We start from the raw sequence: 12,830 nt of genomic DNA, 5'->3' as shown, positions 1-12,830 counted from the left end.
ACTCAGCCACTTTCCTCATGGCAGTTCAGCAAGCCCCTGTTAACATGTGCTCCGCTCAGAGCTGCGTTACACAGGAGCACCAATAGCTTGGCCAGCGCAACATGTGACCCCAGAGAACAGCCAGAGTGGTTGGGTCTGAGCCCTAGAGGATTCAACCCCTGAGCTCCGAATGCAGGGACTTCTCATCCGGATTTATTTTCATCCAGTGAAAACAAATTATTCTCATGAGGACAAGGGGCTGGTGGCCCAGAGTGCTGGAATCCAGAGCAGATTGGTCACTGGTGAGATGAGTTTGGGGAGCTCAGCCTGCTCCCTTGTGGTCCTGTGTCCATATCACAAAAAAAAACAACAAACTGTTTGGCACGATTGCAAGATGCTTCCTCACTCACCAAGAACTGAAACAAAAGGAGGAGACAAGGGTCAAGCTGTGCAGGGGCCAGGAGTGGGATATCAGGGACTGCTGCAGATTAGACTTGATGGCCATCAGTACAGCTAGGAGAGCGGGGCAGGGACTGAGATATATCGCAGGGGGTGCAGTGGTAAGGATTGAAGTGCATCAGCAAAGCTGGGGAAACACAGTGGGGTGGGGAAGATCTTGCCCAGCACCCACCTGCAGGTTAGTCCCCATGCTGGATTCCGGCCCATTTTACTCTCCCATTTTCATAACCACTCAGATCCCCATTAATAACAATACTGTTTATTTTAATTAAAGAAAATAAGTGAAACAATAAGAGTTTGGGCGAGTCCCTTGGAATGGCTACTGCCTGGAGAAGCCAAGTCTGAGTCACCAGCTGGAAGCCAAAAACAATCTCTTAGGAGAGGTGTCCTGCTTCTGGATTGAAAGTCCAGGGACAGGGGGCTGAGGGCCACACCTCCCCCCAGCACGTACTTTCAGTTATTCTAGCATTTGCTCTCTCTCCTGGTCTGCCCCCTTGACGTCAGCATCCAACTCACCCCCCTCAGATGGCTCCTTGAAACACCCAGCTTCCAACAAGCCTTTCAGAACTGACCTCTGCAAGATACTGGCACCTGTTCATTCCAGCACACCAGGAATTAAAGGTCCCGTACGCAGAGGACCTGATTCTCCCTGCCTTGTATCTTATGAGAGTCTGTAAGTAGAGCTTATCTATCCAAGGTACTCATGTGACCCGCACTCACTGTAGTATCTGAGCACCTCCCAACTCCCATGATGTAGGGCATCCCCATTTAGAGATGCAGAACTGAGGCAGAAAGAGATTAAAGCCCAGATCCTGATTTCAGTGGAAGTCAAGAGTCTAAACACCTCTGAAGATCTGAGCCTGAGTGACTTTCCCAAGAGCCCCACCAGACATCTGTGCCAGTGCAGGGTGTTGAACTCAGGACTCCCAAGTCCCAGACTAGGGCTCTAAGCCCGTTTCCTCCTATGCCATTATTACACGGTGCTCAGGATTAGCTAACGCTGTCTTTGCCCACAAACAGAGCTGAGTCCCACATATGGATCAAACTGACAGGAACCGACTGGGTTTTAACAGCAGGCTGAAAGCATTGGGAAGGGAAAAGCCTCCCTCTAGTGTCCGCAGTGTGGAAGTGATGCTGCATCCAGCCAATGCAGGCCAGGGAGAGGGGTTTGTGTGGGGGAGCCAGGCGCCTCGGGATCACAGGGAATGCAGCAGCATGGGGAGCTTCAGGGACTGGGGTTGAACGGTCCCAGCAGATCCTTAACATGCCCTGTTGCGCCCAGCAGTGTGTCCTGGGGCACTGGGGTGCGTGTGGAGTGTTCAGGGCTGCTAGGAGCGGCGCACAAGCAAACAGTGTTCCTGGTACCTGCCCAGGAGAGACGCAGGGACCCATCCCCTTTGTGGGAGTGAGCGTTTGGGTCTTGGAACGTTGGACAGCTACCCCCAGAGCTGCTAGCCTGCATCCCCCCAATCTTGACTCTCCCCACTCTGGCTTCCTCCTGCTCCGCTCCGCTCATGCTGCTCTCAGCTAGGTCACTAAACCTCCCTCCCGGCCCTGTTCCATCCTCCTCCTCACTGACCTCTGTTGTTCAGGCCCTCCCTGCTGAAATGTGCCCCTCCCTTGCCTTTCATGGCTCCATTCTCTCCTGCTAATTCCTTTGGCATCTCATCTGGTGTGTCCCCCTCTTCAGGGGGCATCCCCACAAGGCTCCGGCCTTGGCCCTCTCCTTTGCTCATGCGATGGCTTTTTTATGAACAATCTCCACTCACACAGCTTCAGCTCCCGTCTTTAACTCACAGATCCACCTCTCCCCCCAACCTGCCAACCTCCTGCTCCCCCCTGCCCATCTCTGTCACTCAACTCATCGACCTTCTCCCTGTCCCTTGCTCAGCCTACACTGCACACTAACCGTATGGGCCTTCTGTTCTCACAATAGACTGAAGTATGTGTCCAGACCACACGTGTGTTATCACTTCCTGCAAACCGCACCAGCCTTCTGCAGGTTGCATTTGCTCCATTCCTAGGAAGTATCTGCAGGAGGAACTGGGATTTGCATGACTCCTTTTTCTAAAGCTAATGGGAGAGATGCTGGGGTGCTCTGCAGCTGATAGCAGTGTCTTTATAAACCCAGGAGGGTATGTTCCTTTCCACGCCTCCACTGGGGACTGGCTATACCGCCCTAGCCTGGGTAGTGCACTGCACGGCACACAGAACCAGGAAGGGTGCAAAGTAACACAAGGATGGTGTATCAATGGGAAACTACAAGAACCCAGATGGTACAAGCAGTAGCATTGTCTGAGTCAGTAATTAGCCAGCCCCCCCCCCCCACCCCCACGGTGCTGTGCTGCAGAAGTGCCATCTTTCAGAGATGACATGAAACTGAGCTCCCAAACCCTTATGGTCATTAAAGATCCCAGGACACTTTTTTCAAGAACAGGATGTACTAACCCTAGTGTCCTGGCCAGAATCTCCAGTCACATTCTGCCCCCCTAAATTCCCCCTGTGGTTTCAATTGGATACTGGGGTTTTTACTTCCTCTCATAAACTGTTGTGCCATTTTACTGTGAGCTGTTAAACAGCTGCCACTTTCCACCCCAGAAGCAGCTGCACTTCACTGTTAGGTGAGGTCATTCTTGTAAGGCTTTCCTTTACAGAACTCTGGGAGCCGGCTGGAGGACAGATGCTAGAGGTATGTCATGTATTCTCCCCCCCCCACACACACACACAACTACCAGCTGTTTTACAGCCCATGAACTGCAGTACAAGCAGAACGTAACATATGTATTATATTAAGATTTTTTTTTAATGGATACAGCTACAAGCACATAGCATCAGCTAAGAAAACAGGTCTCTGGAGAGGCCAGGAAGGCGGGTGAATCACGTCTTCTTCAGCACTGGGCAGGTGGCAATGGCTTGACATTTCTCTAACAGCAGTGAGTGTGTGTGCGGATTGAAGATGCCCAGTTGTTTTCCTAGGGAGGCAAATATGTGGCTATGTGTCCCTGCCTCCCAGCCAAGCTGGAATTGTGCTGTGCTAGCTTTGCAACAACTGTTGTGCTTTCACAGAGCTGTCCTTGGGCAGGGAGAGGGGGAGAGTCTGACAACACCCAGCTGGGGCTTTCTTCTCCAGTGCCAGCTTTTGTGCAGAGGCGAGAACGAGCTGGCGTCTTCTGGGAAAGGAACAGGCCCTGTGGCACTTCCAGAGAGCTGGGCCATTGGGGTGAGGGAGGATCCACAATCCGCTCCAGCAGCCTTGCAAAAAGGCTTGACAGGTGGCTCTAGCTAACCCTGTTTCTAATAGTGTGAATGGCACCAAAGCACATTAGAATCAGCTTAAAAAGCCCCTAGGCTCTAGCATGATCTTACTTACACCAGTGGAAAATCAGGAGTCACGCCCCTGGAGTTATGCTACCGCAAAACCAGTGTGAATGAGAGCAGAAGGGATTAGATCTCTCTTGTCTATTGTACTGCTTGGCTCCAAGCTGGACCAACCCATTAGAGGAACGGGAAAAGGGTGGCCATTGCCCGCTTCAGAGGAGCATTCTATCAGTAGCCGTGCCCTGCAAGTGATCCCAGCTATTTGGAATTACAGTCAAGCTTTAGCCAGGAGCCACTGGACTTGCGAGTGTCACTCCAGATCCATCTACCACGGCTGCAAAGCCTGAGGCAACTGCCCAGCTCTTCATCACTTCGCCTTTCCCGGTAGGGAGGGCAAGGGGATGCCAACGAGCTGCTGGGAATTACGGGCTGCAGCCAAGCTGAGCTTGAGAGCAGGGGTGACAGGGATGCAGCCGCAAGAGCGAACATAGGTCATGGCTAGTGACACACACACCCCCCTGGCCGACGTATTGAGTGGGATGGTGCCATCTACACAGAGACCACGGCGTTGGGCCAGTCACACCCCCAGAGTGCACTGGGATAGGCTGCGCCCCAGGGGATGCCAACAGCAGAGCTGCTCCGGACCAGTCCCACCTTGGCAGAGCTGTGAAAGCACAAGAGGCAGGGTGTGGCCCATCCCTCGCACCTCAACCAGGTTAAGGCTCCTGCTGCACTTGCACTGATGCCCATTACAAGCAACGCTGTTGTGACGGCAGGATCCATGGAGCAGGCAGTTGTGTGCATCCCCCATAGGGAGCAGCACTGAGCCCTAAGTCCCACACCCCCACGGCGAGCTCTTCCTTCGATGTGCTCCCATTCTATTCAGGTGAGCACCTCCCAGCAGAGCATGGAGTGACGTGACTAGCATCCGGCACAGGTGTATATGTTTCAAAGACCAGTGGAAGAAGCGGAAGGTGGGTTGGCCTGGGGATGGTCCTTAGTTCCTGCGGGAGTTTGTTCCACCGTCTGGAGTTGGCTCCCAAGACGGCTCTGGCTCCCGCATGGACAAGCTTTACCCTTTGGACTGGCAGTTCCGTTGAGCCTGCAGCGCGGAGCTGGGGGCTGCGGTCCTCGTCCCAGAGCTTCAGACTGAGACCTTGCCCTGCTGTTCGGTGGGAAGGCAGCGTAAGGAGCGGAGGACAGGTTTGAGGTGCTCGTCAGTGAGCTGGGAGATGTCCATTGCTCTGCAGTTCCTTGTGGAGGTGGGGGCAATGGGGGTTGTCCATGGGGCCCTCTCACTGCCAGCTCGAGCAGCCCTCCGGCAGGCTCTGTAGAACCTCCTCCAGGTTCTGCTTGTCGGCTCTGATCTCCTGGAGGTCGCTCTCGAATGCCTGGATCTTCTGCCGCTGCTGCTCTGCCTCCCGCTGCAGATGGCTCAGTTTCCTCTCCAGGGCTCCGGGCCTGGCCAGGCGCAGCCACAGGCGGTCCAGCTGGCGGCGGCTAGCGCTCAGCACAGTGTCTGCGCGCGTGTCCTGCTCCAGGTTGCCTGGGCGAGATGAAGAGGGGACAACAGTGAGGGAGGAGGCAGAGAGCCCCAGCAGCCCTGTGTGGAGCCAGGCTGAAGGGGCTTTAGACAGATGCTGGGCTCACGCCTCGGGGTGGGAATGAATTAAAAGGATATAAAGGGAGTTGGAAGCTCCCAACCACTGCAAAGAACGAAGGGGGGCGGTTAACGTAAACATGGCTCCCTACAGCACTGGGAACAACCTTATGGTACCTGGGCGCCACCCTCACCCTGCATTGCCTTGCTCTGACCCTGGGCAAGTGACTTCCCATTCCATTCCTGCACCTGTGGCATGTGATCGCCCGCCCCAGCAAAGCACTTGGAGATCTGTGGCTTGGACGTGGAATGTCCTCAGTGCTGGGGAAACCTCAGGGCTGGCTCCAGGGTTTAAAAAAAAAAGTCACAATCGCAATCAGCGGCACTTCAGCGGCAGCTCCACCGCGCCACTTTCTTCTTTGGTGGCAATTCAGTGACTGGACCTTCCCTCCAAGAGGGACCGAGGGACCCGCCGCCGCGTTGCCCCCAAAGAGCCCGACGTGCCGCCCCTTCCCCTTGCCCGCCCCAAGCATCTGCTTGCTGAGCTGGTGCCTGGATCCGGTCCTGGGAAACCTGACCCTGAAATTGACTCATCACAGCGAGCAAAGCCAACCAGGCTAGTTTCACTGCTCAGACTAAGCTAAATGCAGAAAAAGACACTAACAGCATCCAGAGGGAGAAGTCTGTTTACTGTTGGGCCCCAGCTGAGATCACAGCCTCATTGTGCTAGGCACTGTATGTGAACACACCGGGAGAGGACATCCTCGTCCCAGTGAGCTTAGAGCCTACAGAGGCAAGACAGGCAAAGGGTGTGGGGGGGAACCAGAGCCCCCAAGAGGGGAAGTGGCTTGGCCAAGTTTGGCTGTTGAAATCCTTTTGGGTTCAGTAATCTCTGGCATTTTCAGTGACAGAGTTTTGACTCCCCTCTTCCCCTCCGCCCCAGATCTCTGTGATGTACATTAAAAATATCAAATCAAAAGATACAAAATATCCCGTTTCCTTGTGTGCCCCAATCTCCTGGCTCGGTAGGAAGCCTGACTCATGGCTGGCTGCCCTCCCCGACACTCCACCCAGGCCATAGCTGACCCCACAATTACAGTCTGTTCTCACCACTGAGAATCCAACTGGGGGGTGGGGTGGGGGGAACCCACGCAAATCCAGCAGCAAGGTCCAGAGGCCAGGACAAAAGGCAGCTATGGAGGTGGATTGTGCATCAGCCTCCCTAACCTTAGCTCCAAGTGCCCTACCCATAGGAACCCTAACCCTAGGGCAGAAAGCTCTACCTATAGGAACCCTAACCCTAGGGCGGGGTCCCCTACCCATAGGAACCCTAACCCTAGCTCCAAGTGCCCTACCCATAGGAACCCTAACCCTGGGGAGGGGTGCCCTACCCATAGGAACCCTAGCTCAAGTGCCCCTCCCCACCCAACCCTAGCTCCAAGTGCCCTGCCCCTCATAGAAAACCTTACCCCCCCCAAGTGTGTGCCCCTAGAGGGAACCCTAACCCTAGGGCTGGAAGCCTAACCCTAACCCTAGGGTGGGAACCCCTACCCATAGGAACCCTAACCATAGCTCCAAATGCCCTACCCATAGGAATCTTAACCCTAGGGCGGGATGCCCTACCCATAGGAACCCTAACCCTAGGGCGGGATGCCCTACCCATAGGAACCCTAGCCAATCCCGTTCTTTTAGCGACTCAGGAGGCGAAAGACAACATCGGGAGAGACGTGCTCTCCTTGGCTGAGCCAGCAGCAACTCTCAAGAAAGTGCAGGCTTAAAACAGAAAAGTCTAGCACTGCCCTTTGCTGGGGGAAACTGGAATTGCACACAGCGCGGTATGCTGACAGCGGGTGGAGAGTCTCCTTTCGCTCAAGGGGTTGAGGCTGTGGTTTCAGAGATGGAAGCTGTGGGTTTGATCCCTGCTGCGGCTATCAAGGTCCTAGTGACTGCGATGTATAGCAGAGACTCAGCTGTGGTGTCCTAGGTGGCTACAGATCTGTTGTAATAAAGATAGGGCCAAGATCCCAACTTGAACTGCAACATCTAAGTAAACAGAGGCACCTAAACTGGATTTGGCTCACAGAGGAGCTATCCCAAGGGATTCCAGTAGGCCAAGCTTTGCAGCAGTATTTCCCTCTGAGGTCCCACTAGGGCATTTATCCCTCAGGAGATTTCTTCAAGATCAGGATGGTGGGAGCTTTCACGACACTCACAGGTCCCAGGCAGCACATGCTGCTGGAGTGGAACTGTCCCACATGACTTCACAACAGGGTTGACATACAGCTGGGTGGCTCAGAGGGCTTCAGTGCCCAGGAAGGGGATGTGCCACCAGCGCACCGGGGTGGGTTCTTACCTAGGCTGCTGAGCAGGTTATTCAGGATCTTAATGTCCATCTCCAGGGAGCTCTGGGCTTCTCTGAGGCTCTTCTTAGCTTCACTCATCCCTGTTCTCACCTTCCAACATAGACATGGAGGTGCATTAGCCACCCCCAAGATAACAAACCATATGGCGGATTCTTGCTGCCAGTGCCAACAGATCAGCCCCATGTGGGTGATCCCATGGATGGCATCCCGGCCTGCGTGTGTGGGATTCTCCAGAGTATGCCACATGTGCCTTGCATGCCATGGTGCCCTCGGGTTTCTTGGACAGAGCCTCAGTCCAAACAAATCGCTGAGATTTCCAGCTTTGTGCCTGCCTTCAGAATCAATGCTGTGGGAGCAGGGGGGGCGGGTCACTGGAGAGGAAAGGGGGGCTCTTACCCACAGTCCCATGGGACACAGCTCACCTGGTGAGATGCCTCTAGCTCTTCCCCGAGTTCCTTGGACACGTGCTCCTGCCTTGAGATTTCTGCCAGGGTTACGTTGACTCGCTTGGCGAGCTCACTGGCACGCTTGCGTTCCCGCTTCCCTTCCCTCAGCACAGCCTGGGACCTCTGCACGGCGTGGCAGCACATGGTTACAAAGGGGAAGGATCGGTAGGAGTTGGCTTTTGCCTAGCTCCTCTCCCGTCCCATCCCCTCCTTGTGCTGAGACAAGACGTCCTCTTACAGAGACTATCGACAGAGCTAGGTTGGTAGCCCAGACCCCACCATCGAACAATAAGAGCCCCCGGGTCACTCACCTGGTGGCGTAAGCAAAGGCTCCGTAAGAGGGATGCTGAGCTCGGTGAGCGCATGCACCAGCCCTGCCCTCCTGACACAGGAACTCAAGTTAGCCGGAGCAAGAGACATGCTGCAAAGCCAGCCCAGCATGACTCAAGAGAGGGCCTTGGATCTAAAGGGCAAGGGATGCTGCATGCCAGGAGACAGGGCTGTGTGGGGATGAGGGGCTGCAGGTTAGAATCAGGGCTGAGTGGCAGAAGGGGTTCTGAACTGCTCTTAGGAAAGACAGAGGGTGCTGCCGGTCAGGATGGGGGTGCATTGGAAGAGCTGGGGGGGGATCCTGTACCTGGGCAGCAGAGGGTGCTGCAGGTCAGGATGGGGGCAGGGCGGCAGAGCAGGGGCATGGATCTGCTGCAGGTCAGGATGGGGGCACATTGGCAGAGCTGGGGGCCTGGATCCTGTACCTGGGCAGCAGAGGGTGTTGCAGGTCAGGATGAGGGCACATTGGCAGAGCTGGGGGCATGGATCCTGTACCAGGGCAGCAGGGGGTGCTGCCGGTCAGGATGGGGGCGCATTGGCAGAGCTGGGGGCATGGATTCTGTACCAGGGCAGCAGGGGGCGCTGCAGGTCAGGATGGGGGCGCATTGGCAGAGCTGGGGGCATGGATCCTGTACCAGGGCAGCAGGGGGCGCTGCCGGTCAGGATGGGGGCGCATTGGCAGAGCTGGGGGCATGGATCCTGTACCTGGGCAGCAGAGGGTGCTGCAGGTCAGGATGGGGGCGCATTGGCAGAGCTGGGGGCATGGATCCTGTACCAGGGCAGCAGGGGGCGCTGCCGGTCAGGATGGGGGCGCATTGGCAGAGCTATGCTGGGGAAGCCCATGCAGCATCTCTCTGCATTAAGCCTGACTCCAGCTCCCCCTTCACTTGCCATGTGCCAGACTCCTGGCAAGCCCTGCTTAGGTTTGTACTGCCCCCCTCTCTATGCATCACCCCCTCGGTTGAGCACCAGCCTTGCAAACCTTGGAGCTCTCTCTGGCAACTCCCTCTGCTTCTCTGACCGTCTTCTTGGCTGCGGTGGAGACAGACACAGTGTTTCCCAGCATCCTCTCTGCCTGTCTGATCTTCTTCTGGGCATCCACGATCACTCTGTCCCGGACGATGGCCAGCTTCCTGCTCACGGCGGCCTGCCCCTTCTGACGCACAAACACCCTCTTCGCCCCTGCAGACAAAGGCAGCGTTCAAGAGAATGGGCCCCTCCACCCCAGCTTGCACAGGTGTAGCCTCCTGGACGTCAACGGAGTTAATCCTGATCTACGCTGGGGCCAACAAGAGGAGAATCAGGCTCAGCAGAACCAGAGGGAGAACCCCAGCAACCTCCAGGCATTAGAATCTCCCTGGAAACAGGCGGAGACAGAACCAACCTTCCCCTCCCAGCATCAAAGCAGGAGGGAAATAAATCCATCCTCAAACCGTAGTGAGGAGCCAGCCGAGCTGGAGGACTGGTCATGGCCTTGCACCCCATCGCCTCTAGGTCACTGGGTCAAAGGCCGCCATACATCACACATTGGTCTATCCCATGACACCCCGAGAAAGGAGCTAGAGGAGCCTCCGTTCAGTGGATGGGAGCCCATTGCATCACCGTCGGCAGCCTCAGCACAGAGAGCAGGAGCGGAATGGGCTGGGCACGGCCCCACGCCGTGTAGGGAGAAGGGCGGCGTGGGGAAGTTGGCACTGGTGCTGCTCAGGCAGTACCTGTACTAGCAACCTCCGAGAGGTTTTAACCCCCACGGCTTGGCAGACACTGCGCCGTCCAGCCACGTCTGCTGCCGTACAGTGCGGGGAGGGACGCCCCCCAGTGCGTCAGTGTTTGATCGGAAACGAGAGCAGAGCCACGTGCACCCCACCCCCCCGGTCAGGTCCCATTCCCGGTGCTGGGAGTCCCCATCGCTGCAGAGAGCAGATCAGAGAACTCCTTGCTGGCAGTGCGTTTTCCCTGCTCCATCTGCGTTAGCCTCGGACTCCTGCAGGGGCTCTGAACTCCATGGGGCTGAGCAGGGAGGAGGCCCCGTGTGTCCCACTGCAAGGCAGGGTTGGCACATCCCACCCCCTGGCTCTGCTGGGATAAGCGGCGGGAGCTGAGCTTTGGTGAGATGCTTTGGGCAGCAATTGTTACCTTCCAAGCTGGACAGCAGGGACTTTGCTTCAGAGACCACGGCCTTTCCGTGCGAAACTGACGAGGCTGCCAGAGTCCGGGCAGCATCAACCCCTTTCCGCAGCTGCAGGGGAAGGAGAGGCAGGAGTGAGATCTAGGGGTGTGAGGGAGTCTCACTGGGGGAGCCGTCCTGCTGATCCGACCATGCTATCCAGAGACGGCTTGGGTGGGTTTTCTATAGGGAGGAGAGCGGGGGCGGGGGGAAGACATGTTCTGGGCTGACTTCAGGGGACCTAGGCACTGCCCTCTGCATCTGAGAGCCCTACAGGGCCCAGGGAACAGAACTGTGCCCGGCTTGAAATGTTCCGGCTCCAATTCTGCCCTGGCCTGCCTGGGTGAACCCCCAGTGAAGGGTTTTTTGGCTGGGGAAGTGTCTCTGCCCTCCCTGCCCCTGTTCCTCAGCCCCGAGTGGGCTCAGCAGGGCAAGCATGGGTGCCAGGGTGGCTGGGCTCATCCAGTTCTCTGTGGTGAGAAGGACTGCAGCAAGAGGCAGGGCCTAGAGAGAGGGTAGGGTGGGTGGGAGAGGAAGGGGATGAAGGAAACTGCGGGCTCCTGTTGGGATGCAGAGGCCTCTGTCCCCGGAAAGGAGGGAGAATCTCACTCTTCCCACTCCTGGCTGCCCTGGTGGGTGCAGATGGATGCAGATGAATTATCACCCCGCAGCCTAAATCAGTGACAGGCTCCGAGTTTGCCAGGAAAATAGCTCCCTGCTTTCAGCCCACGGCCACCTTTCCCTGAGACACTCGCCTGCTGAAACTGCTGAGCCCTCTGCAGCTCTGGGCGCGGCTCGGCCATCAGAGAATCCCACGCATCCAGGACCAGGCGCTCTGTCGCCTCCACCCCCTGCTCCAGCTCCATCAGCTCCCGAGTCAGGGCTCCGGTCTGCACCACTAGGGAGCGCTGTGGGATCAGGCACCAAAACAGCTTGGTCAGAAAGCGGATGCTGTGGGGAGGGGGCCTCTCCCATTGCTCCAAGCCCCCGGCACCAGAGAGGGAGGGAATGAGCTCAGAGGAAGGCTCTCTAGTGGTCAGAGCACAGGACGGCGAGTCAGGAGACCCGGGGCTCCGTTCCTGGCTTAAAGTGGGGATAATCAGCCGCCCCAAAAGGCCCCTAGAGGCAGGGGAGCTCTGAGCTGCTGCTGCACTTACCAGCCTTCTCAGGCTGGGAACTGCCCCCTTCCCTCCCCAGCCAGCCAGCACCTGGGGATGGAGCAAGGCCATGCCAGCCGCACTATGATCACCCCCACGGCCACACCAGAGGTGGCCCAGACTGTCCCCTGGCTGGCTCAGCACAAAGGCAGCGAGCTAAGCTGGCTGGTCTAGTGGGAAGGAGCTGGATGGGCAAGTGTCTTCATCTCTGCTGTGCCTCAACTCCCTCCCCGTCTCGCAGGGGTGTGAGGATACAATCCAGGCACAACATACCACAGTGATCTAGACAAATGACTCGGCCATGGAGCCTGAACCCTCCCTTCCACCCTAGAGGGGCCCTGCCGGGTTGGGACTGGGGCACGCTGCCGGGTGGGACCCGTCTGAGTCTCCAGCCCTGCAGTCGATAGCATTAGCAAGTACTAAGGGCTGCCCACCAGCTGTGGAGCATTGAGCTTCGAGAGGTTCTTTGCCATGTCTGCATTAGCTTGGCGGATGGATGCAAAGGTTCTCTTGGCCTCAGCTGCCACCTCCAGCATGCCAGCAGCCAGCTCCTCCTGCGCCCGCTGGATTTCCTGGTACCTAAACAGAAGGGGCGCAAGACAAACCTGTGATCTCGCAGCAGGAAAGGGGCCCGGGCTGCTCGCTGCAGGCGAAAGGACACAGTGAGCTGGCAGTTGGCCAGGCGTGCAGGGCTCAGGGGATTGCTGATGTAGGGGGTCCCCTCTAGCCTGCTGGGTTTGAGGCTGGTCCAGACTGATCGTGACCTGGGAACCAGCACTACCCGGTGGCACTTTGGTGGCTTGTGTGCAATAAGTTTGGTGGGTCTCAGCCCAGGTGTCCACAGCACAAAACCACCACAACCAACCCCCTTGTTAGCAGGCTTGGTAAAGAGGCCACGGACTGAATGGGCCATGCAGACAGTTCCCCTCTTGCCCTGGCAGCTGGGGTTGAGGCACATTGGGTGGGGAAACCTGGGCAGTCTAGAGGGCTCCTGAGCCACACTGGCACTCA

The 12,830-nt window shown here is 56.9% G+C and overlaps 1 protein-coding gene across 2 annotated transcripts in view; it reads right to left on the bottom strand.

Moving 5' to 3' along the window:
- Positions 1 to 4,921: 4,921 nt before the first annotated feature.
- Positions 4,922 to 12,830, bottom strand: part of LAMC3 (laminin subunit gamma 3) — a 43,660-nt gene continuing 35,751 nt past the window's right edge. Inside the window, exons 22-28 of one of the 2 annotated variants that reach the window (XM_039506241.1) lie at positions 12,254 to 12,398; positions 11,418 to 11,570; positions 10,632 to 10,734; positions 9,478 to 9,677; positions 8,142 to 8,288; positions 7,710 to 7,809; positions 4,922 to 5,302 (exon numbers count right to left, since the gene is read on the bottom strand). In XM_039506241.1, coding sequence (XP_039362175.1) covers positions 5,052 to 5,302; positions 7,710 to 7,809; positions 8,142 to 8,288; positions 9,478 to 9,677; positions 10,632 to 10,734; positions 11,418 to 11,570; positions 12,254 to 12,398 — 1,099 coding nt within the window. In that variant the 3' untranslated portion in view covers positions 4,922 to 5,051. Of the gene's footprint in view, positions 5,303 to 7,709; positions 7,810 to 8,141; positions 8,289 to 9,477; positions 9,770 to 10,631; positions 10,735 to 11,417; positions 11,571 to 12,253; positions 12,399 to 12,830 lie in introns of those variants that run through there. The other variant, XM_039506242.1, reaches the window with a different exon arrangement.

This window comes from Mauremys reevesii, linkage group 19, assembly GCF_016161935.1.
Source record: "Mauremys reevesii isolate NIE-2019 linkage group 19, ASM1616193v1, whole genome shotgun sequence".
Taxonomy (NCBI): domain Eukaryota; kingdom Metazoa; phylum Chordata; order Testudines; family Geoemydidae; genus Mauremys; species Mauremys reevesii.
This window is presented reverse-complemented; position numbering and strand designations above follow the sequence as displayed.